The following is a 25,951-nucleotide window of genomic DNA, read 5'->3' on the forward strand; positions in this document are numbered from 1 at the left end:
AGTGTTTAAAAGTTGAATATCAGAATAAAAAGTGAAGAATGTGTTAACATGTTTTTATTATATTTGAGAAGTAGATATTATAAAAGAGACTATAGGTTCAATGTATAATTTTTAAAATACTTGTAGGAGACATTTAAACATTCTTAAATGTTGATGAAGATAAATGTAGATAAGAAGGAAGAGAGGGGATAATTAATGAAGCACATTTACTGAGCATATGGTAAAATAAGAAGGAAAAAAAAGAGAGAAAGAGACATACCATACTATAAAACAAGAAGTAGAAAGGATGTCACATGTTTTTAAATGACAATATTTCTCAGTAAAATTGGAAGTTAAATATTTTCTTGTGATGAGAAGAGCAGGCAAGATATGGTAGACTTCAGGAGACTTGGTTAAGTTTGAGAATCAGACATGTGTGGTCTAGAACATGCCAATCTCACTAAACAGCCTTGACAACCTTGTTGATGTGAAAACCATGAGTTAGCCATACATTTGGGGACTTCTCTCTATCATATATAGAAGTTCATATACAAGAGTGATCTTGTGGACAGTCAGTTAATTTTGAAACAGTGTATTACCATGAGAAAAGAGTGGAGGAGAAGAGAATTGGCTATTTTGATAAGATATTAATATTATTGAAACAATAGATTTTTGTGTCAGACTGGATAAAGACGGAAGTGATGATGAGCTGGTAGAGAATGAAAGAAAATAGAACTGTTCCAAAACTGCTTATCTCAAGCAATTGAAAGAAAGTTCAGTGAGAGTAATTCAGTGAAGGGAAAAAACTAGATAGAAAAATGTCATTAGAGAAGAAAATTTTGGTAATTAAAGCTTGAGTCCAGGACAAGCTACAATGATGAAAATGTCTCTATGGACATTGATTGTGTAACCAGGCTGTGACACAGGTTGACAGGTATTCTGGAATTACTGGGTACAAAGTTAAAAATGAATTTGTTCATCAATTTATTTCATTAAAAGTATATGATGATGATTCTCTTCAAATAAAAATCTCCATTGTGTCATAAAGACACAGAAAAAAATTGGGAAAATATATGATAATCCTAAAGTTCCCATGTAGTAAAATGAGCCACTTATTTCTAACTGGTAACCCCTTTCTTTTCCCTTCCCTCTGTCCCTCCTTCCTTCCATCCTTTCTACTTTTCCTTCCTTCCTCCCTACCATCCATCCTTCTTTTCCTTCCTTTTTTCCTCTCTTATTCACTTTATTCTACTTTGTAAACATGTATTAAGCTTTTGCCTTGTGAATACAGTCCTTGACCTCTAGGGGCTCACAACCTAGTGAGGACACAAATATATAAACACATAATTATAGTCAAGTATTAAATAACTTGATGAGTTGTGGACTAGATCCTGTGGGAGGAAACTCTTAATTCTGTCCCTGAGGAGATCAGACAAGTCTTTCTTAAGCAAGTGATGTTTGAGCCAAGTTTTGAAGTATGAATAAGTTCATCAGTCAGAAAAGGGATAGAATGAAAGAAACTATACCAGGAAAGAATATTATGTCAAGGGATGCAGTCATGTTGTGGAAAGGGTGCATGCATACTAAGTCACTTCAGTCGTGTCCAACTACTTGTGACCATATGGACTGTAGCCCTCCAGGCTCTTCTGTCCAAGGGATTCTCCAAGCAAGAATACTGGAGTGGGTTGCCGTGTCCTCCTCTAGGGGATCTTCCTGACACAGGGATAGAACCTGTGTCCCTTACATCTACTGCCTTGATAGGTAGGTTCTGTACCACTAGTGCCAGTACTACTACAGCATTTTTGTCTGCCCAAAGCATAGGATACTTTCAGAGGAAGGATGAGAGATGACAGTGAAATGGTAGACAGAGGGCAGATCATAAGGAACCTTTAGAGTTTGAACATCATGAAGCTTCTCTGGATTTCTTGCAAAAGTTCAAGCAGGGAACTTCTATGATCAAGTTCAAACAATAAAATGATAAGTCTAGATGCCAAGTAGACTATATTTTCAAAGACCATGCAGCTAGAGTTGGAGATATGAGGTAAGTAATATTGAAATAACAATGAGAAACACAAATTCAATCAATTACAACAAGACCTATCATGATTTGGTGAGTGGAAGAGGGACTTGACAAAGTGATTCTAAGTATATTTTTAAATATAATTGTGTGAAATATGAATTATTTACAAGGATACTTATTGACAGATGGCAACTTAGGCTGAAAAATATGCTACAAAGATAAACTAGTTAGTACTTTTTTGGCATTTGATTAGATTTACAGATCATTAGAACAAATCAATCCAGAAAGAATATGCAATTGTGATTTGGTTTGTGTAAGTTCTTTTATCTGGAGTAGGAAATGGCAACCCACTCCAGTATTCTTGCCTGGGAAATCACATGGATAGAGGAGCCTGTTGGCTGCAGATCAAGGGGTCACAAAAGAGTCATATACAATTTAGTGACTAAAACAAGTTATTTTATATTAGAGATTCACAGAACAGCACATTATAAAATAAAGAATTCTGATTCCAGAAAATAGATAAGACACATAGCTGGGCCTTCTGTCTGTCTTAAACTCCAACACAATTGAAGAATCAAAATGAAAAAAAGAAATGCATGTATAACACAGAAGGGAACAAGAGCTACAGACTCTTATTGAGAAGAGAAAATACTCAAAAATTTTAAAAGATTGAAAACCAAAGGGAGCAGAATGAGAGATGGCACAAGGAGAGAAAATTGCATTCTGAAGTGTGCTGCAAAAGAGTCTGCAAAGGACATGAGAACAAGTCTGTACTGTGAAAGCTTTGAGACATTTATAGTTGGAGTTAGCATAATGCAGAATATAATTGAGCAGTAGGGCTATCACAAGAAGGATGCTTCATTTAAGGTCTAACCCATCTCTGACAATGTGCACAACCCCCCTCTCCCCCCCCCCCCCACACACACACATGTAAAGAATTGGGGAAGTTTTCATTTATCCCCATAAAAAATTGATCATCTTTTCACTCAAGAGATTAAACCTATAATTGGAAAAAGATACAGTTTCACTAGACTAGGAGGAATGGAGTCAAGTCTTCAAATAAAGTGAAGGAAGTGCTTTTCAATCTAGAATTCTATACCCAGACAAGCTATTCTCAACAGAGTAAGAGAGAAAGATAGATTCACCCATGTGCTTACTGCTCTTACCACTGCTGCTGCTACTGCTAAGTTGCTTCAGTCATGTCCGACTCTGTGCGACCCCATAGATGGCAGCCCACCAGCCTCCCCCGTACCTGGGATTCTCCAGGCAAGAACACTGAAATGGGTTGCCATTTCCTTCTCCAGTGCATGAAAGTGAAAAGTGAAAGTGAAGTCACTCAGTTGTGCCCGACTCTTAGTGACCCCATGGACTGCAGCCTACCAGGCTCCTCTGTCCATGGGATTTTCTAGGCAAGAGTACTGGAGTGGGTTGCCATTGCCTTCTCCAGCCCTTACCACACTCTAACCCCAAATAAAAGCGTGTGCTCACTTGCTCAGTCATGGCTGACTCTTTGTAACCGCATGGACTGTTGCCCACCAGACTCTTCAGTCCATGGAATTTTCCAAGCAAGAATACTGGAGTGGGTTGCCATTTCCTTCTCCAAATAAAGGTATAAACTGAGATTAAGTATGAATACTGGAAGATGCATTAAAGGAAACAATAATTATGATAGAACTTCAGCAGGTCTAGAAAAAATAAGTCCTTCTTAAAACAGGTGGGAGGAGTCCAGGGAATTGGGGGAACGAAACAGGTGTGTGTGAGTGTGTGGTGGAGGTGATCGATGATCACTAGAGAATTCTGAGCTTAGCATTTTTTCTGCATAGGGCCGTTATTTGATAGGTGGTTTTTGGGTGATAAGAAAAATCAAATTTATACAAAAATAGCTTATTGCTTTTAATGTTATTTTCACATATATTGGGCTTTCCTGGTGGCTCAGTGGTAAAGGATTGGCCTGCAGTGCAGGAAACAGGGGAGACATGGGATTGATCCATGATCTGGGAAAATCCCCTGGAGGAGGGCATGGCAACCCACTCCAGTATTCTTACCTGGAATATTCCATGGACAGAGGAGCCTGGTGGGCTACAATCTGTGGGATCACAAAGAGTCAGACATGACTGAAGTGACTGAGCATGCCACATTTATCAATTTATGTGATTCTTACAATAAAACTGATACTTAAATATTTTCAATACTTCATGTGGTGTACCAAATATCATGATGTACTATCCTGTGAATTGATGAAGCATTATAATGCATATTTAGTTCTGAAAGGTATCCAACTAGTTAATATGAAATCATGCTATTTTCCAATAGATCAAATCTTACTCAAAGGTTTTTGGAGTTGCTAACAACTTTGCCAGCTCTTGTTTACTTTTAAAGTTTTAGTTTCTTAGAATTGCCTGGCGGTCCAGTGGTTAGGACTCAACACTTCCACTGCAGGGGTGACTAAATTCGATTCCTGGTCAGGGAACTAAGATCCCACAAGCCACGTAGCATGACCAAAAAATAATGATAAAGTTTTAGTTTCTTTTTAGAAAGTTTCAATAATAATATATCTTTCTTATTTATTGTGTTTGTGCTTAGTTGCTCAGTTGTGTCCAACATTTTGCAACCCCATGGACTCTAGCCTGCCAGGCTTCTCTGTCCATGGAGTTTCTCAAACAAAAAATGTGGAGTGGGTTGCTATTTCCTTTTCCAGAGGATATTCCTGACCCAGGAGTCAAATCCACGTCTCCTGCAGCTCTTGCATTGGAGCATTCTTTACCACTGGGAAGAAGAGCCACAAGGGAAGCACCTTCTCACTTATTAGGTTTCATCAAATGTCACAAGGTGTGGTTTACTCACTAAGATTCATAGTTCTATTTTATTGGCTTCATGCCACAAATCATGTATTTAGTGATTTCTTTCCAAGGCATTTGCCAAGACAGTGAACCAGCACCACTTTCTTCTCCAGATCATCACTGACACAAATCCACTCAAATAAATTAGTAATTTGAACTTAGCTGGCTCATCTAATTAGCTAGATGACATACCAATGCATGATGTAACTGACGGCCACTATTAAAAAATTATGAAGAAGCATTATTTTCATCTTAACAGTTTTTTTTTTTTTCCCAGAAGCTAGCTTGCCTTTATCTTGCTTCCCTTGTTGACTTCTGACAAATGGGGGTATGTGCTGGTTGCACATGAACTCTCTAGACTATGATTGATGAATAGAGGCTGCAGATGTTGAGAAGCATATTAATTTATCTAAATATGATGGCTTCTACCTTGTCTTATTTTACCATATATTTGTTACCATTACTTTTATTATATGTTATTTGTTTAATCAACAAAATATTTACATAAAATAGTATTTTAGCCTGGCTTCTCTTTGATGTGACATGTGTGTACGTGTGTGTGTGTGTGTGTGTGTGTGTGAGTGATGTTGACTTTCTCATGTGTTTCACTTTTTTAAAAATTGTACTTTTTACTTTGTAAAGTAAAACTTTGTGGAATTTTGCATGTACTATTTCAAACTCTTTTACCCCATTTTTTTAGTGGAAAAGTCAAGGCAAATTTTTAGAAATTGATTAATGCAGAACTTCAGTCTTACGAAGTTATGCATTTGCCCAATAGACAAATTCTTTAAGTCCTTTACTTGACAAAACTTTTGGCTAGTAAGTATAATTTGATTTCATATTAACTTTGTTATTTAATAAAATAATTGCTCAAAGATTTGAAAAGCATATATTATATACCAAGCAACTTAACATTCCATGCATATATACATGACAAATTTTAAAGATTTTTTTATCACACTATGAACACTACAATTTTCAATATTTTAAGCCAAAAAAGTTGTTTGAGATGCCAAACATTCATCATCACTTGTGAATTTAACAAATTTCATGATTGTGAGGCCAAAAATATTGAAGTAGATTCTTTCTCACAGAATGTATAGAAGATGGAAACTATAACAATATATAATATTGTTTAGGAGTATACTTAAAATATGTTAGCAAGAGTCCACTGAAATACATTTGCATTTTATACATGTCAGGTGGACAGTTTAATAGAATTTATTTAACTGGGGATTAGTACAAAATTCTTTCTGGATGATAAATGAGTAGAATGAAAAATATGTCACATTCTTCATAATTCTTAAGCAATTCAGTAGCTGTTTATTGACTGTAATATTTATAGAATAACTACCTATGGGAAAACAGCTTACAGAGTATATAAAATGAGTTGAAACATCCCTTGCTTCATTTGCTTTTATTGTTCAGTTACCAGAGATTGTACACTGACGTGGTCGCCTCTCTGTTTTAAGTGTGTTCATTATTTAGATTAATTTTAACACACAAATTACTGATTTGAAACCTTCAAAATAAAGCATTTGTTCTTACCAGTATTAGGTACATTTATCTATTTCTTTCTATGATATATTTTTACCCTTCAGAAAGCATAAATTCATGCAATGGATTTTTTATGCTGAGGAAATGAGCTACATGGTAATAAAAACTAGAATACTTTGAACTATCTGTAGCTTAAAATGCAGAGATAACTACATTTGTACTTATTGAAGCATGGAAGATATTACGAATTTGGTAAGACAGACATAAAAGACAGAGAGCAAACAAAAGATTGATGAGAAATCATAAAAATATATATGGGACTGTTTCTAGCATTATGTTAGTTTTTAAATGAAATATTCCCTAAACCTCTTCCAAAAACACAATGTTAGGGAAATATCACTTAAATTAATTCACAAGAGCTATGCAGAATTGATAGAATATTCCAATTAGTCTGACATTTTTCACCTTCATTCTCTACACATAAAAAGACAGATATACACACTTACATAGCCACGTAATGATTTTCTTGATTTTTGTTATACTTGTATACTAGACAATAAAAAGATTATTAAAATTTTATTAAAAATAACTATAAGTCTTTAATTTTATGGGAAAACATTTGGAAGAATATTAAACATATTTCACTAAATCAATATCTTAGTGGTAACTTCATGAAAATAAGTCCTGACTTAATGAAATAAGGGTGTATTAAGCAGAATGTAGCCTTCACACAACCATCATTAAAATAAGGTTTAAAGATCCATCATACAATATGTGTTTGTTTTTATTCTCTTCATTTATGTATTTTAGTAGTTGCACAGTTTGTATATATTATCTACATTTACAGTCATTTGAAATTTGTAAAAGAGGAATAATGATCTTAAATTGTTTAATTTTAATTAATTTCTTTTTTTTTCTGTAGTACTAATCCATTCAACTCTCTTCTTAATAGGGTCATTTTCAATATTCATTCGTAATTTTATTTTCCCAATGTGTAAGTTACTTCTTATTAAAGCAAATTATGCAAATGGGGATTATGCTTGGTCTTTCATTTCTCTAGGGCCCTGTCCAATAATTAGATGTTCTGTTACACTATGCAGTCCTCATATAAGTTAAAAAGAGGTACCATTTTTTCCTAAGGAGTTTTAAAATGTGAAGATTTGGGTATATTCAATTAACAAAATGTAACCTATCATAAGCATTTTTGTTTCTGACCTATTTCCATTTGTAGGATTATATTGAGTTTCAGTTCCAAGGAAAATGAGTGATCTTAGAAGAAAGGCTTCATCTCAGTTAGGTGCTCATTAACATTGACCCAATTATGCAAATTCATTGTTAGATAAGTAACCTCTGTGGGAGAAAAAAAAATTTTGCTGAGCAAAACTCTGTACCACTAGACATGTACTTCCATTTTCAAAGTTTGTACTTTCATAGTTTACACTGTAACTGTTTCTTATCATTGTTTCCTACCAAATATCTTCAAAGAATTCATATTATTATATTACTTTTCCCATGTTTTCTTCATAATTCATAATCTCTACTTTTTCTCAGGCTAGCAAGGCTAACAAAGAACAATTTATGCATGAAGAAATACTTTTTCTAAATTTTGAGGTATAAGGAATTAATATCCTGTGTAAAAATATGTATGATAGAAAATGGCTGATATACTTTACAGTATCATAGAAATGAAACAAATTCCTACAATCTAGTCAAGATAGACTCCGATAGTGATAGTCAAGTTTATCTTAGTCAAGATAAAACATAGTTAGGAAACATGACAACTTTTTAATAACAGCAATGGCTAAAATTTATTTCTTTCATTATATATAATGAGAAATATATATATATTAATTTATATATATTTGTTAAAGAACTATATGGATATGATCAAAATAAGACATGCAGAGTCAGCTGTGTATTTTTAGTGATAATGACTGATGACTAATACAGCCTATTCCATAACTATACTTTTGTAAATATGTAGTTGTTCTGACTATATAAGCACTATTTATTTCACTGTGGAGCCATGTGGTAAGAGATAACCTTCTCTATAGCTGCAATGATAGGATATCTGTACAGCTTCAAAAAGAATGCTCAAATACATGCACATACTTTTTTAAAGTTTCAATTCCACATGTAGGGAAATGGAGTTAGCTTTAAATATCTCTATGTTCCCCTAATATGTAGGGAGGAGGGAGAGGGAAGAAGCACAGTGTAGCTATGACAAATATGTCCTTCAGGAAATCAGATTTTGCACCAGGTGGTAATTTGCATGTGTAACTATGGAAAGAAAACCAGTTTACCCACTAGAGCAGGCCAAATCTCTTTCTGTCTCAAAGTTTCACTGAAAAGACTTTTTTGAGAAGATCAACCAAGAAGGCTATAAAGGGAAAAAAAAAAAAAAAAAGTAGGAAAGTACCTGGGAAGTGAAGATTCATTTTCAATTTAAAACATTTTCGAGGAGATGATAATTTTATTATTTCTAAATATGTGGAGTATAATCAGTGTAGAAGTTAGCAATTCTGAAGAAAGCATAATCTAGTAATTATAGTAATTTGATATTCCTGAGACATCCAAGAGGATTTGCAGTTGGCTGTTATTACAGATGTATTTGCTTTTAAATTTTAATTTTTACATTAATTCATTTTTTTTCAGTGTTTTACAAAAATGTCAACTCATAGATTAAGAGCTCTGAACTAATTATTTAGGTTCCTGAAGAAGAAAAGAAGATCAGATTAATATCAAAAGACACATCTTTTGATACTAGGAAAAAGTCAGTAAGAAAAGCTGTGGATATATGTTTATTGGAAAGCATGAGGGATCAGAGGTGAGGGAACTGAAGCATAAGAACGTGTCTCCTTTGGAATGGTAACATTTAAGCAGAAATTCAGCAGCATGGTCATGGTCTTTGGGAACCTGAGAAAAGAGGAAAAAATATAGGATATTTTAGTTGTAAGAGGGAAAAACATAGGGTACTAAGAATAAAGAAGTGCATAACCATAGCTGAAGTCTTCAAATAGGGTTACTATCCTATAAAAAATATTAAACAGAATCTACAGTTTCCTACCCAGTAATTTTCATTGGCTTAGGTATAGAAAGTGACTGTTTTGATTATTCAAAAATTGACATTTTGCAAAAAAATGACAGTGGAAAAGTACAGCCTTTAATAAATGGAGATGTGTGGAGAGTAGAGATTGAGAGGTTGTTAAGATGCTAGAAATGAGGGGAAGGTACAGGTGGAATAGCCAAATAGAGTGGGCACTGAAGACAAGGAATTTTTTTTTCTATGCCTACACAAATAACTATCTGAAAGTAGCAAAGGAGACCTGAGAAAATGAGGGCATCGTCATCAAAATCTAAGGCTTATGGAGTATGAAAGAACTGAATCAACTCTATTTGAGAAAGTTACCAGAGGAGCTGAGTCTTTAAGGAGATGATGAGGTGCAGTCATACATCTCAGGAAAAGTAGAGAAGGAGAGGAAGAATTCTATAATGAGGCTGAAGGAACGAGAGAATTCGTGGACAGTGTAGGAGTTTGGAAGTAACAGTGGAAAGAAGAAAGCACCACCACCACCACCCCCCCCCAGAAAAAAAAAAAAAACACTCAAGAGCATGACGATCTGATAATAGGTATGCGAAACTGAGGAATAGGTAACTGCATTTTGACTATGGACACAGACTGATAAAGATGAGAGGCCAATTGGTTGACTTTTCTGAAGGTTATGAGCTGGCCATTCAAATAAGATCCTGGTTAGAGTAGGAACTGATAAAATTACTCAAATGACTATAGTCATTATCAGTGTTCAAAAATACCTCTGTGAAGCATATTCTTCTCTCATATACCAGATGAAACCTGCACTTTGCCTAAAGCATGGTAGGGTAATCTGGATAAATTTCAAGTCAAGAATTACAAAAGGTACAAAAGGATTCTTAAAATTCTTATTTTACTATTGATTAGGACTACCACATATTAATTCTGGATATATGTTAGGTATGAAATGAACTGAGCAGCTAATTATTTGTCTTTTTATATTCTATGTCAACATGACATAGAGATTCTCCAAATTTAAAAGACATGACAGGTTATGCAAGTACAAATATATAAAGATAAACCAAAGAACCTGACCTTATTTTAATACCTTAATAATAAGAATGTTCTATCAAGAGAGCCTCTTCTGGCCCATTTGATTTTCTTAAAGTTACAATACTAAGAATCTGAAAGCATATTTGAAACTGTCAATTGATAACTTAGATCTGTGAAACCAAAAAGAACAGATCAATATATTCCATGAGAAGTCTTGAATTACTCTTGATGATTTTTTGGTTAAGTAAATCATAATAAAGTAAATCAAATATTTAAGGGTAGGTTAAGACTCACTGATTTCATAGATGGTTATTAGATTGAGAGGACCCTGAATTCAACTTATCAAGTATGAATGTGGAAGCACTGTAGAATTACTCTGCTAATTTATGGATATATTCATATAGTACAGTCTAGGATTTGACCTTTTTAAGAGCAGGGTGGATTATGCATTGCTCCTGGGGAAAATATTACAAAAAATTATACTTCTGGTGGACAATTATGCAAATATTAGGGCAGGATTTGGTATTCTGAATCAACTTATCTTAATCAAATATTCTTCCAGCTATTCTCTCTAGAGTTATTACACTCCAACTGGACAGAATTCTAAAACTATAATATTATAAAAAAGAATTCAGTGAGTATTTGTAACCAGCTCATTCCTCACCTTGAAGTCACATGAACAATGTAACTTTCTGAGCTGGGCAAATGTAAAGCACAGTAGACTTCCACTGACTTATTTTGTAGTTTAGTTAGGTCCAAATAAAACTAAAGTACTACTTTCAAACGTATTTTGATCATTTTTTATTTTGCTGACTCATAAGTACCACTTAAAACATATTGCTAGTGGGTCAGAATGGTCTGTCTTTCTGTTACCCACAACCCTGGAAATCAAATCAGTTTCAAATTCAGATTACTTGGATGGTAGCAAATAATGAATTTTTAAAAAATTTCCTGTCTTAAAAGACAAAAACAAAAACTTTACACTCTCAAAGTCACAGAAGGTTACTTTTGCTGTTATTATTAACTCTCTGCAAAATTCTCATTCATTCATTTAACAATTCACTGAGTATCATCTATAGTGTTGTTTTTGTGTTTTCTGGCTTTCATGCAGTGGCACTAAGAATAGATTTAGATAGGAATTTATCACTTTTAGAATGTCTACCTCATAGATGGAAAAAAACTGAAAATATTAATCATTGATGTTAGCCACTTGATCAAGAAGTTGAGTAAAGTTTGCACTGAGACTTACCCTACAAGCTGTGCTGTGCTTAGTCACTCAGTTGTGTCTGACTCTTTGCGACCCCATGGACTGTAGCCCACCAGACTCCTCTGTCCATAGAGATTCTCCAGGAAGAACACGCGAGTGGGTTGCCATGCCTTTCTCCAGGGGATCTTCCCAATCCCAGGGATCAAACCCAGGTCTCTTGCATGGCAGGCAGATTTGTTACTGCCTGAGTCACCAGGGAAGACCTTAGACAATAAGAAGTTGTGGCTTTGTTTAAAGTAGACCAGGTGCTTCCTTCTTTGGTTAGCATGGCTGTCTGCAGATATATGTGCTCCATAAGGAAGCAGTCTTCTCATTCCAAATCTTCTGTGAGCAAGGTTTTAACAGGGCCATTAATAATCTACCATGATTCAGCTATCCCACTTCTGGGTATTTATCCAAAGGACATGAAAAACACTAATCTTAAAAGATATATGCACCCTATGTTCATCAAGCAATATTATTTATAATAACTGAGATGTGGAAACAACCTAAGTGGCCATCCATGGATGAATGGATAAAAAAGATGTGGTATACAAATATGGTGAAATACTGCTCAACTATCAAAAAGTTGAATTCTTACCATCTGCAACAACATGGATGGACCATCAGGATATTATGTCAAGTGAAATAAGTCAGATGAAGTAAGATTAATGCCATATTATTTCACTCCTATGTGGAACATAAATAAATAACCAAAAAATAAATAACAAAATAAATGAACAAACAAAGCAGACACATAGATACAGAGAAGAGTAGGGGTAACCAGAAAGGAAGTAGCAGGGGGTGGGCAAAATAGGTAAAGGTGATAAACTTTATGGTGATGGATGGAAACCAAAGTTTGGGGATAGGCATGCTGTAATCTATACAGAAGTAGACATATAATGTCGTATATATGAAACATATGTTACTAACCAGTGTTATCTCAATAAAAAATAAATATTAAATAAATAAATAACTATCAGCAACTGTTCACATGTGAAGTTTATGCTTGCTGAGGTATATTAATTATAAGAGCTCAACAGACAATCAAATTGGGCCCAGCCAACTACACACAGTCCTGTATACATCAAAAGTCATACTGCATACCTTATGGTGGTTTTCTTAATCAGGTGGATAAATCAGGATGGAGCTACATGGACTTGACTATCTGCAATTAGCCTCTGATATTAACTGGTGTCAAAATAGCCAAATTTCTGTGTTTCTTCCCATGTTAGGTTTTCAGATCTCTCCAAAAACTGAGATCAGTTTAGAACACACAATGTTAAAGGTCAAAAAGGGAGACATTTATGAAATTAGTTCAGTGAGCACTATATAATAGAGTTAGTATATAAATCTAGCGCAGATGGTCTACTGACGTTGGCAGTATTCTTACCTTAAAAAAATTGATGATAAGAGTTGATTTTACTTTGGCCAACAGATTTTCCACATGACATACGACCTTGCCAGCGCTGTGGTGAGAATTTTCAACCTCATCGGCATGATGCTGCTCCTGTGCCACTGGGACGGCTGTCTTCAGTTCCTGGTGCCACTGCTGCAGGACTTCCCACCAGATTGCTGGGTGTCTCTAAACGAGATGGTTGTAAGTAATTCAGATTACTTTACACTGTGTTTTCTACATCTTGCCAAAAAAGTTCTAAATATTTATGTTAGAATGATCTAATTATCCTCCTTAACTGGTAAGACAAAATTTTGCTTCTGTGGATATAAAATCAGATGTTATGTTCCTGTTTCTACAACTAAACTTTACTTATAGGAAATGGTCTGCATGGCAGGGGTGGGTGGGTGGTGGTGTATATGTTATAGCTATGTTATAGATCTAGTTTTAGATCTTACTCTGTGTATATTGAGACATTTTATTCAAAGGTACACATCCAAACTCACACGCACACACACCTAAATCATAGTACCATGTTCTTTTAAAAATGCCTATTACTTAGAATAACTTCTCCTCCTTTTAAATATGATTTTAATGTTTATTGTGATCAAGACATGCAATTTTAAGTGTGGTTAAACATGAAGACATGTTACATGAGTATGAATGCAAATGAGATATGTATGACATGCAATGCTATTTCAGATAGTACTTCCATCTAGTGAAAATACCATGAAAAGATATCCCTTTAAACTTTACCATAGAAAGATGTCAATATAAAATAAAAATCTGTGAAATAGAAGTTTGATTTCCAAAGTTAAGTGTACTTAACTTTATTTTAACTTAAAGAGCATACATTTTGATATAAATACATAATTCTGCACTCACAAAGAACTGAAACAATGGTAAATATTTTTAGCATATATATTCACAAAGATTTGTTTTCTCAAGTTCTCATATTTTCTTTTTATATTATATTACATTTAATAAAGTATTAACTGTGCATTAGAATTGCCTTCTCTTGTGTTTCACATTTTATAAGAGGCAAATTTTATGAGACTTTCACAAAATTTTAACTTTGGCATAAATCAGATACCCTCCTCTTTCCCAGACTGTTCTGTTATTAACCATACTTTATTATTGTGGAAATGACTGTGGCACATATACATTTTTATGTCCTAATAACTGAAGTTCAGGCTTCGTGTTTGAAGACTAGAGGGTTTATAGCATGTGTTAAGAAGAATGCCTTTTCTTCTGTCTTCTGTGTCTTACTCCGATGTGTTTTCCTCCCTGCTTTTTTCCCTCCCTTCCTTGCTCCATTCTTTACTCTTTTCACGCTGTTCTTTGAGACTTAGTGTTCACCTGGATCTGACCTTCATTTCATTTGTATCTGCTTAAAGGTCTCTGCCTTACAGAAGCCTTCCCTCACCACCCTAATATATTATTCAGTTGGTTTATATTTTATCTTTAAAGAATTTAACAGCAGACACACACACACATGGGCCTGCACAATCACACATACATTTGTCACTTACTATTTTTCTGTTTTCCCCCACTGGAACATAAATGCTAATGCCGTTAGGTCAACGAATTTATCTGCATTTTGCTATATACTTTATTCCGGTGCCTTGAACAGTGTCAGACACAGTAATTTGTTGTAACCTAATTACTTATCATCAAAAATTTGAGAAATATTCTAGATATAACTTCTGATATCTAAAAAATAAATCAAGGAGTTTGATCAACTCACTTGTTTTCTCATTGATTATAGATATCACTTTTCTTATCGCTGCAAAAGCAAAACATAAAGATAATTCAAAGATAGTAGGGGGTGAGGAAAAAAGTAAAAGCTCATATAAACTCATTACTGACTGAATGAATAGTTATAAAAAGCACTAAATAACACTGCTGCCAAAATATTTAAGTTTGCAAATAATTTTTATTTTAAATTCTCTCTAGGTATCTTCCAAAAGTAGAAATGGTCATTATAAAAAGAGTAAAGGGATTATTTTTAGGTATCCATAAATGGAATATAATTGTATAATTATAATGTTAGGAAATAGACTACTTAATATGTGTAGTGGTAAGCACATTTAATGAAGAAAAATTGTAATGTCTTCCTCGTTTTTCTTTAAATACCACTGGATGTACTCATTTGGGTCTGTGTGTGTATGTAATCTATCAAAGTCAACTTGTTACATTATGATGTTGAACAAAATACTTTTCCTGGGACATCCCTGGTGGCCCTTTGGCTAAGACACTGAGCTTTTAATGGCAGAGGCCTGGGTTCTATCCCTTGTCATGGAACTAGATCCCACAGGCTGCACCTAAACCTGATGCAGCCAAATAAATAAATTACTAAAAATTTAAAAATCCGCTCCTTCATTTGCAATTTGCCTCTTCTAATTCTGTTTTCCTTTTTGGCTACAGTTTTGTGACAAAACTGGCTCCTGTGTTCTTTCATATTATTTATTTCATATGTATTTTCTATGTTTAACTCTAATGTAGAGCATAGAATATAATTGTCTTATGTTCAACTATAAAGACCAGAAATTTTTTCTATATTGTGAATAGAAATGATATAAAGAGATAACAATCATAAAAAATAATTCTTAGTCAATAGGGAATCTCAACAGTGTCATTTGACCTTGGAAATATGAAAGATGATGCTATGTAAGTGCTACACTCAGTATGCCAACAAATCTGGAAAACTCAACAGTGGCCTCAAGACTGGGAAAGGTCAGTTTTCATTCCAGGTCCAAAGAAAGGCAAAGTCAAAGAATGTTCACACTACTGCATAACTGCGCTCACTTTACATGCTAGCAAAGTAATGTGTGAAATTCTCCAAGTTAGGCTTCAACAGTATGTGAACCAAGATCTTCCAAATGTTCAAGCTGGATTTAAAAAAAGCAGAGGAACCAGAGATCAAATTGCCATTATCTGTTGGATCATCGAAAAAGCAAGAAAATTCCAGAAAAATACCTACTTCTGCGTCCTTGACTACTCCAAAGCCTTTAACTGTGGATCACAACAAACTGTGGAAAATTCTTACAGAGATGGGAATACCAGACCACCTGACCTGCCTCCTAAGAAATCTGTATGCAGGTCAAGAAGCAACAGTTAGCACTGGACATGGAACAACAGACTGGTTCCAAATTGGGAAAAGAGTACGTCAAGGCTGTATATTGTTATATACAAGATTCAATACTTTGACCAGCTGATGCAAAAAGCCGACTCATTAGATAAGCCCCTGATGCTGAGAAAGATTGAATGCAGGAGGAGAAGGGGACAACAGAGGATGAGATGGTTTGATGGCATCACTGACTTAATGGAGATGAGTTGGAGCAAGCTCTGGGAGATGGTTAAGGACAGGGAAGCCTGTTGTGCTGCAGTCTGTGGGCTTGCGAAGAGTAGGACATGACTAAGAGGCTGAAGAACAATGTTAAAGTTCTCGAAAAATTCTCATCCATCTCAGCAAAACAAAGAGAAGTATATTTACATACAAAGAAAGTTATAAAGTGAAAAGCCATTATAAGAAAAAAGCACCCTATGTTTACATTATCATGCTTATAGTATGCAAGCCCAAGCACTTTGGGAAATGCTATTTTATTTATTTATTGCAGTGAAAGAATGAGGTAAACACTGTTCTCCATTTTGAAGTTCAGAAAACTGAAATCTTTAGCGATTAAACTAATTAATCATTCTCACACCTTTAGTAGATTATAAAATCAAGGTTAGACTGCATATCTATTTGACTCTGTAGTTTCTGTTTTAAACTACATTTTAATACCTGATGTTATATAGATTATAGAAAATAGGAAAGAGAAGTTCCAAGAAATAGAGACCTATAGTCACAGCACACCAATTAAAGTGAAAAGTCATTTATAAATCGGTATTTGAACTCTGACAATAAAAAGTGGCAAGACTGATAAGAGGCATAGCTGTAGAAAAACAGAAGTCAAATTGGGAAGGCCAAAATTGAGAAGCCAGATTAGGAGGATGCAGGACATGACTGATACTAGTCATTTTGGGGTATGGGGTTAACAGCTGTGCTTTAACATTTGACATTGGTATTAAACAATTTAACATGATGCTTATGTAGAATGTTGAGTGAATTCCTTATATCTTCTTTCTTTTCCATGTCATGTTCTTAAATGATTTATATTTTTAAATACTATTTTGAATCCTCCTTAACCACTTTTGCAGTTATAACTATGTTCTTATTTATACATGTATAATGTATATATATTAAGTCTTGCTTAAACACATAGTTCAGTTCAGTCGCTCACTCGTGTCTGACTCTTTGAGACCCTATGAATCGCAGCACACCAGGCCTCCCTGTCCATCACCAACTCCCGGAGTTCACTCAGACTCACGTCCATTGAGTCAGTGATGCCATCCAGCCATCTCATCCTCCATCATCCCCTTCTCCTCCTGCCCTCAATCCCTCCCAGCATCAGAGTCTTTTCCAATGAGTCACCTCTTCTCATGAGGTGGCCAAAGTACTGGCGTTTCAGCTTTAGCATCATTCCTTCCAAAGAGATCCCAGGGCTGATCTCCTTCAGAATGGACTGGTTGGATCTCCTTGCAGTCCAAGGGACTCTCAAGAGTCTTCTCCAACACCACAGTTCAAAAGCATTAATTCTTCTGTGCTCTGCCTTCTTCACAGTCCAACTCTCACATGCATACATGACCACAGGAAAAACCATAGCCTTGACTAGACGGACCTTAGTCGGCAAAATAATGTCTCCGCTTTTGAATATGCTGTCTAGGTTGGTCATAACTTTCCTTCCAAGGAGTAAGCGTCTTTTAATTTCATGGCTGCAGTCACCATCTGCAGTGATTTTGGAGCCCCCCAAAATAAAGTCTGACACTGTTTCCACTGTTTCCCCATCTATTTCCCATGAAGCGATGGGACCGGATGCCATGATCTTAGTTTTCTGAATGTTGAGCTTTAAGCCAACTTTTTCACTCTCCTCTTTCACTTTCATCAAGAGGCTTTTTAGTTCCTCTTCATTTTCTGCCATAAGGGTGGTGTCATCTGCATATCTGAGGTTATTGATATTTCTCCCGGCAGTCTTGATTCCAGCTTGTGTTTCTTCCAGCCCAGTGTTTCTCATGATATCCTCTGCATATAAGTTAAATAAGCAGGGTGACAATATACAGCCTTGATGTACTCCTTTTCCTATAAGCATGTATTACTATATCTGTACACTTCTCTCTATATATATTTAAATCCTCCTTAATAATATTTGCAGGCTTCCCAAGTGGCTCAATGGTAAGAATCTGCCTGCCAAACAGGAGATGCGAGTTGAAACCCTGGGTCTGGAATATCTCCTGGAGAAGGAAATGGCAACCCACTCCAGTGTTTTTGCCTGGAAATTCCCATGGACAGAAGAGCCTGGAGGTTACAGTCCACAGGGTCACAAAAGAGTTGGATAAGACAGCAAATCAACAACAACAAATAATGTTTGCATTTTAATTTATATCCTTATTTATACATCTCTAGCTACTTACCCATATATGTGCTTTGATGAGAAATTCAGAGGCATTGCCATAACTATACTACATCCCTAACGGGTATTTGTTCAGTAAATTTATTGTTACATTAATTTCTTTTAGCCAGTTCCTTTCCAGTCCTTATAAATTCCACTAAAATTATTCCTTTTAAATACTATTTTTAAAAAAGCAACTGCTAAGCATCCTGGGCTATTTGAACTGATGAGGAAAGAGATAGTGAGTTACAAAAACCAACCTGAACAGGGATTAATCTTGCTGTTATGTTTGTAATATTTGCTTTTGTTTCATTCAAGAAATGTCTCATTTCTTGAAATTCATTCAAGAAATTCATTCATTCTCATTTCAAGAAATTATTTTTACTTGAATCAAACAAAAATGTTTTATTTTTGTCTGGATGAAGATCTTCGATTTGCCGGGTACTTAATGTTCGATAAGATTAATTTTGAAAATCTTGTCATTCCCATGATACTTTGTGACTATGTTTTAGGTGTATCATTTATACTAATATTGTAACAGTTGATTTTTAAAGGGATCAGAGGCAATGGGTTTTGGGGTTAAAATATGAAATATTATAAAATATTTGCAAATCTAACTAAGAAAATAAAAAATATGTATGATACATTTGAACTTGTATATTAATCATGACATAATTTAGGGAATGATTTTACAGAATAAACAAGAATTTACAGCTCAGAAATACATTGCTAGAGCAATATTTCTCTAATTAAAGTCTGAAGATGTAATCTCAGAGTATACAGGTTTTCTCCTAGGAATCTTGTAACTGAATATATGGACACGTGTTGGCAACAGTTTGAAATGCTTCAGTATAAATATATTATGAGTTTAGTATTGCCTGCACTAAATCAACCTCTAGATTTACTTTTGTAGTTGAAGTGTGTCATGAGTTGCTATATATAATAATTATATCATATAGGATTAATAAATAAATGATCCATTTATAGTGGGTGAAGGCTAAATGACATAAAATTAGACATACAAATTCATCACCATAGACAAAATGGAGAACTAGGTTTGAAAAATAAGTCACTAATCACAACACACATAATTTATGTGTTAAACTACATACTCTAGAAAAACTAGTGCTATAATTGTTTTTTAGTTGCTAAGTCCTATCTGGGTAGCCTTTTCCTTCTCCAGGGGATCTTCCCAATTCAGGGATCAAACACAGGTCTCCTGCATTGCAGGCATATTCTTTACCAGCTGAACCACAAGGGAAGCCCAAGAATACTGGAGTGGGTAGCCTATCCCTTCTCCAGCCTATCCCTTCCCAACCCAGGAACAGAACCAGGGCTTCCTGCATTTCAGGTAGATTCTTTACCAACTGAGCTATCAAGGAAGCCCTTTAAACTACAAACTCTAGAAAAACTTGGGCTATAATTTTTGCTGTTTAATTACTAAGTCCTGTCTGACTCTTTTGTGACACTATAGACTATAGGCCACCAGGCTCCTCTCTCCATGGAATTTCCCTGGCAAGAATACTGGAGTGGGTTGCCATTTTCTTCTCCAAGGAAACTTTCCCACCCAGGGATCAAACTCACATCTCCTGCATTCTCTTCCACCGAGCCACCAGGGAAGCCCAGTGATATATAATAATCAGCACTATATTTACCTTGTATACAACTATTTGGTTTCAGAAAAATAAAAATCATCCATCACAATAAATTCAAATTGAAATGTGCTTATTAACTTATTTTTTAACATTTTATTTATAAATGTACATCTGTTTCAACTTTACAATAACTTTAAGGACAAGAAACTTATATTTAGTTATACTTGTATTTGAGTAATAATCATAATCAAAATGATTTAAGCCAACACAAAGATCATTCTTAATAATATTTTGTTTTGTTATTTGAAGGGGTCTGTGTATTATTTCATTTTGAGAGATGCTGTTCTAAAGGGCAACCAATATGCCTTCTAAGTATCTGTGTACCCGGCATGTCCTATACCCATCCTGTGCATATTGCTAAATACAAAATAATTGTTTATAACCAAACAGGAAATTAACAACAGCATTTGAAAAGTGTGTGTAAAGGAGTCTATTGTGCATTTTGAATGTTATTCCTTGGAGTTTGTGTTATATAATAATTTGTACATCAAATTATTTCTTAAAAGATAAGTACTCACTTGACCAATTTGTGGGCAATATAATGTACTCAAAAGTCATACAGTCCAAATCAATGACCTTTCAGTGCCTTTCATATCTATGTAAATAACAATCCCTTTAGAGAAAAATTAGGATGCATGAACAATATTAAGATTATAAGAGGAAAAAAGAGATATAAAGTGTCTAGAAGAGTCTAATTAATAAAATTTATGTGGAGAAAATATGAGATTTGATTGAAAAATTGTAATTACTGAAAAATTTTGTTTTCCTTTGAAATAATATATCAGGGACACAGTACAAGAACCAAGAAGCCACACACTAGGCGTATTTTCCAGCTCCCTTCCTATTGGATGGAACCCTTTGGGAGGGATGGTCCCTAGACATTGATTGACAGTATCATTGTTCTTCAGTTGTTCCAACTCTTTGCAACCCCATGGACTACAGCACACCAGGCTTCCCTGTCCTTCACTGTCTCCTGGAGTTTGCTCAAACTCGTGTCTATTGAGTCGATGATGACATTCAACCATCTCATTCTCTATCATCCCATTCCCCTCCTACCTTCAGTGTTTCACAGTATCAGGGTCTTTTCCAGTGAGTTGGGTCTTCATTTCAGGTTGTCAAAGTATTGAAGCTTCAGCTTCATCATCAGCATCAGTCCCTCCAATGAGTATTCAGGATTGATTTCCTTTGAGCCAGGAACCTTCAACAAAGTGTGGGGATTGAGGCTCTTCAGTCACTTTTAGCTCAAAAAATTGTAGTATTCAAAATAAATATGTGCTTAGGGGCTACAGTGGAAAGAGCTGTTTATTAATTTTTAGAGAACAATTTGAAAAAAAGGAATATATATTATTCATACGCAAGCTCCCATATATAAGTTAATATTGAAACTTAGCATGAATTTGATATTCTAGCAAATATATAAAGATAAAATTAAAATAGACTCATTTTTTGTTTCGCAAAGGCCATAAAAGTAATTAGACAGTGATTTATTGAAATAATATAACTAAGAAGTGAAACTAAACATCTCAATTAAAAATATATCCTCTCTTGAGGTATAACAGTATATTTTAGATTTGAATTCTATAAATTAGAAATTATATTATTAGGTTACTGATTTTTTTTTCTAAAAGAAGATGTGTTGCCTTAACAGAGTTTTTTAAAGTCCTATCAAAAGTTACCTAATTTGCTGACAAGTCACTAGGTAGCTTTACCGAAAAAGAAAAATACATTTGTAGCTCTAATGAATTATAATAACAAAATAGGTCAGCAGACTGCTGAGTGCTCTGATTCTCCTTTGCCATCCTCATTCTGCCTATTAGGAAAGCCAGCCTGGTGACTCTTCCCTATTTTATGGAAAGACAGCCTCATCACAGAAGTGAAGCAATTCATATGCTTTCTTCTTCCTTGTCAGATGTGTATTCTTTTACTGGAACCAACATATGGAAATAACTTATAATGTGATGTTTTATTTTCAAATGCAATGTACATTTTAGATAATTTTAACATGAATTATAGTCCCCTAATAGAAAATAATAAAGGATATTACTTAAATTATATATTAGCTATGACTATAGTAAGATGTGAGAGTTGCTCAGTCATGTCTGACTCTTTGCAACTCCATGGACTGTAGCCAGGGTCCTCTATCCATGGAATTCTCCAGGCAATACTAGAGTGAGTTAGCCATTCCCTTCTCCAGGGGATCTTCCTGATCCAGGGATTGAACCTGGGTTTCCTGCATTGCAGGCAAATTCTTTACCTTTTGACCACCAGGGAAGTCAAGATGCTTCAGTGATAACAAATCCAATCTGTAAGTTCCAAAATTTTAGATAGACTAGATTTTAAATTTTGAATGACCAATGGCTAGGTGAAGCACCATTCATGAAATTGACTTATCTAGCTAGTGGTACCTATTAAAATTGGAAAATATCTTACTGTTCAATATTTTCTCCAAGAAGATTAATTTACTAGCCTTTGTTCTCTATCTCTACTTATTATATTTGTATGAATACTGTGGAGACTTTCACAGATGAAATATAATAGTACACGTAACACATCATCTCATTTTTCTGAATAAAAGAAAAACACATTCATTCCTGTTTTGCAGATGAATAGTCTAACCGAGAGGATTGTTATTAGGTTTATATGAAGCCAGGAGCAGACAGAATGAGAGCTGATGTATGAGCACTGATGTATGACAGTATGGGAGTTGATCAAATTTTTCCCTCGAATTAATACTGAACCTACCATAACATCTTATTTATCTCACTTCGTGGGCCCCAAAGAGCTTCATCCATTATTAATTGTCAATTCAGGTTTGTAGAAAACAACTGTAAATTGATTGCACCAGTGGAAGACCTTGGAATACATATGAAAATATTTGTGAAACTCATTGCGTTTTGTTTGTGTCTGTTGGTTTTTAAGGTTTATTGTTTTACTGCTTTCATAAAGCTAAAAGAATCTGGCAAAGAAAGACATTTTAACTCCCCATTTATTCTGAATTCCTCATTTACCAAAGTTTTACATGAAGAAAGCCATGTGATATAAGTGAAGGATATGAAAAAACAACAGTGGGAACATTTTCTGAATGTTGGGAATGCATGTAAGAATTAAAGATTTTAAAATTTAAAAAATAAAAAACTAAAAAAAAAAAAATGAACATTTTCATAGTCCCACTATATACTCCATTATTTCTGAGAAGTATTTTCTTATTTTTAAAGATGCAGTATATTCTGGAAATGAGTAGTCCCTATGAAAAATTGAATTTGGCTTGTGAATCTTTAGTTTATTTCAGTTATATATATTCATACAGTATGCCAAAAATCATAGGCATTTTAGAAAATGAGATATTAAGAATTTGTGCTAGAATCATTGGCTGGTCTTCTTTATGTTTTGAAACTATAGAGATGGGTGCAGTGTAATCACACTTAAATACTTTTCTAGTATTACCAGCCAGGAGCCTCAGACTCATAGCTCCAGCAAAGTGAGAGTTCATTAACACCTGGCTCAGCTGTACAACCTGCTGACTCATACTCCATGCATAGAGTTGTGAGCACATTCCTCTCTGGATTGTAACCATTTATCCTAATTGAATAGGTTTGATAATGAGAAAAATTACATAGGAAAATTTGAGAATTCACTACCACATCTTTGTAACTTATAAAAAGATATGTAACAACAAACCATCATATAGTCTGTATAATCCAATAGCATTTTCCAGAGCGTAACATGAAATCAACAGAATTTTTCTTTAAATACATTCTGATAGAAATAAATATTGCTTATAATATCTGTTTGTTATTATTACTATTGTTATTATTATTACTACCCACCAAAGCAATTGATTTACATACACAGAACATTTTGTGCTAGCCTTGGCCATTATGGTCAAGGTGATAATCTAAGATCCTGACTCATGCATGTTTGGAAAGACCATCTAGTATAATAATAATAATTTCAGTTGTTTAATATGAGGATGTAATTCAGTTTCACCATTTTAATTAGTTGTAAACTGTTTTTGTTCTTTAGATGATTTTTAAATTTATGTAGTTGTTCTAAGGTCAGCTATTGGTTCATATTTTTAAAAATATTTAGATAAAATTATAACATGATTGGGAAAAATACCATTCATATTTTTAAAAATATTTAGATAAAATTATAACATGATTGGGAAAAATATTTAGATAAAATTATAACATGATTGGGAAAAAGTACCCACTACTAGCTTGCTACTACTCCCAAGCTAAAGGTAAAGCATTAATACTCCATTAAATGATTACATTCTGTCTAGCACTTTTGTAATTATGCTCTCAATTGGGTTGTCTATTCTTAAGGAAGAAGAAAAAGCAAAAAGAAATTTGGCAGAAATATGTAATCAGTAAATCAAGTTAAAGTTGATATTATTTTACAGCAATTATGAAAGTCATTCTCCTGAGGGTAACTTTCCATTTCACTCATGGAAGTTATATTTTGTCTCTGAGATTTTGTTATTACTTTACCAAGAGATCAGAAGTTTTTAAAAAATAGCTCCTTAGAAAAGTATGGAAAAGATTCCATGCTTTAATTTTTATGTAATGAACTATATAAATAAGAAAACCTTATAGATGATAAATCTGGATGCCATTTATATACAAAAACTTATGAGAATAACTTTCTAATGTCTTCTAATATATTTCTTGATAATTTAATTTGTATCATAAAGCATTGTGTTGAACAGATTATAGTGGTTTAGTATTCTCTAAGAATTAATTAATTAAAAAATAAATAAGTAAAAGCCAAAGAATGGATGCTTTTGAACTATACTGTTGGAGAAGACTTGAGAGTCCCTTGGAGTGCAAGGAGATCAAACCAGTCAATCCTAAAGGAATCAGTCCTGAATTCATTGAAAAGACTGATGCTAGCTGAAGCTCCAATACTTTGGCCATATGATGTGAAGAACTAATTCATTGGAAAAGACCCTGATGCTGAGAAAGATTGAAAGCAAGAGAGAAGGGGGTGACAGAGGATGGGATGGTTGGTTGGCAGCACTGATTCAATGGACATGAGTTTGGGCAAGCTCCGGGAGTTGGTAATGGACAGGCGTGCTGTACTCCATGGGGTTGCAGAGTCTGACATGACTGAGTGACTGAACTGAACTGTACTGAAAAAAGTAAATAATCACAGAATTTGAAAGAGAAAGAAAGAGGAAGCTAAACCCATTATTTTGTTGTTGTTTTCACTCAGCCATGTCGGACTCTTGTGACCCCATGGACTGTAACCCACTAGGCTCCTCTGTCCATGGAATTTTCCATGCAAGAATACCAAAGTTGGTTGCTATTTCGTTCTCCAAGGGATTGGGATCGTCCTGACCCAGGGATCAAACCCTTCTCCTGCATGGATAGGTGGATTCTTTACCACTGAGCCACCAGGGCAGCCCAACCCATTATTTTACATAAGAATAAAACATACAAAATAGAAGTAGGAGATAAGAAACAAATGGCTAATGCAATAAAAGATAGATTACCTTTTCTCCTTTGGGCTTTCTGTTCACCACTGAGGCCATCTACGATTGTCACTAGATGTCTTTGAAGCCTGTTCTTAGTCAAAGGAAAGGAAATGTATGTCTTTAGCATCAGCAGCTATTGTTTAAGATAACTGTTTTCTTTTGCTGACATAGTCGCATTAAGATCTTTTATTTCTCATCTAGTAAGTAAACAATATGTTTTGGGGCATATTTCTACCCACTTCTTTCTAATAAACTACTATAAG

The 25,951-nt window shown here is 34.5% G+C and overlaps 1 protein-coding gene across 1 annotated transcript in view; it reads left to right on the plus strand.

The window, feature by feature from the left end:
* HCN1 (hyperpolarization activated cyclic nucleotide gated potassium channel 1) overlaps positions 1-25,951 on the plus strand; it is a 452,456-nt gene that overhangs the window by 230,748 nt on the left and 195,757 nt on the right. The window contains exon 3 of the mRNA XM_015101304.4: positions 13,105-13,266. Within this exon, the coding sequence (XP_014956790.2) occupies positions 13,105-13,266 (162 nt within the window). The remainder of the gene's footprint in view (positions 1-13,104; positions 13,267-25,951) is intronic.

Source organism: Ovis aries, chromosome 16 (genome assembly GCF_016772045.2).
Source record: "Ovis aries strain OAR_USU_Benz2616 breed Rambouillet chromosome 16, ARS-UI_Ramb_v3.0, whole genome shotgun sequence".
Classification (NCBI taxonomy): domain Eukaryota; kingdom Metazoa; phylum Chordata; class Mammalia; order Artiodactyla; family Bovidae; genus Ovis; species Ovis aries.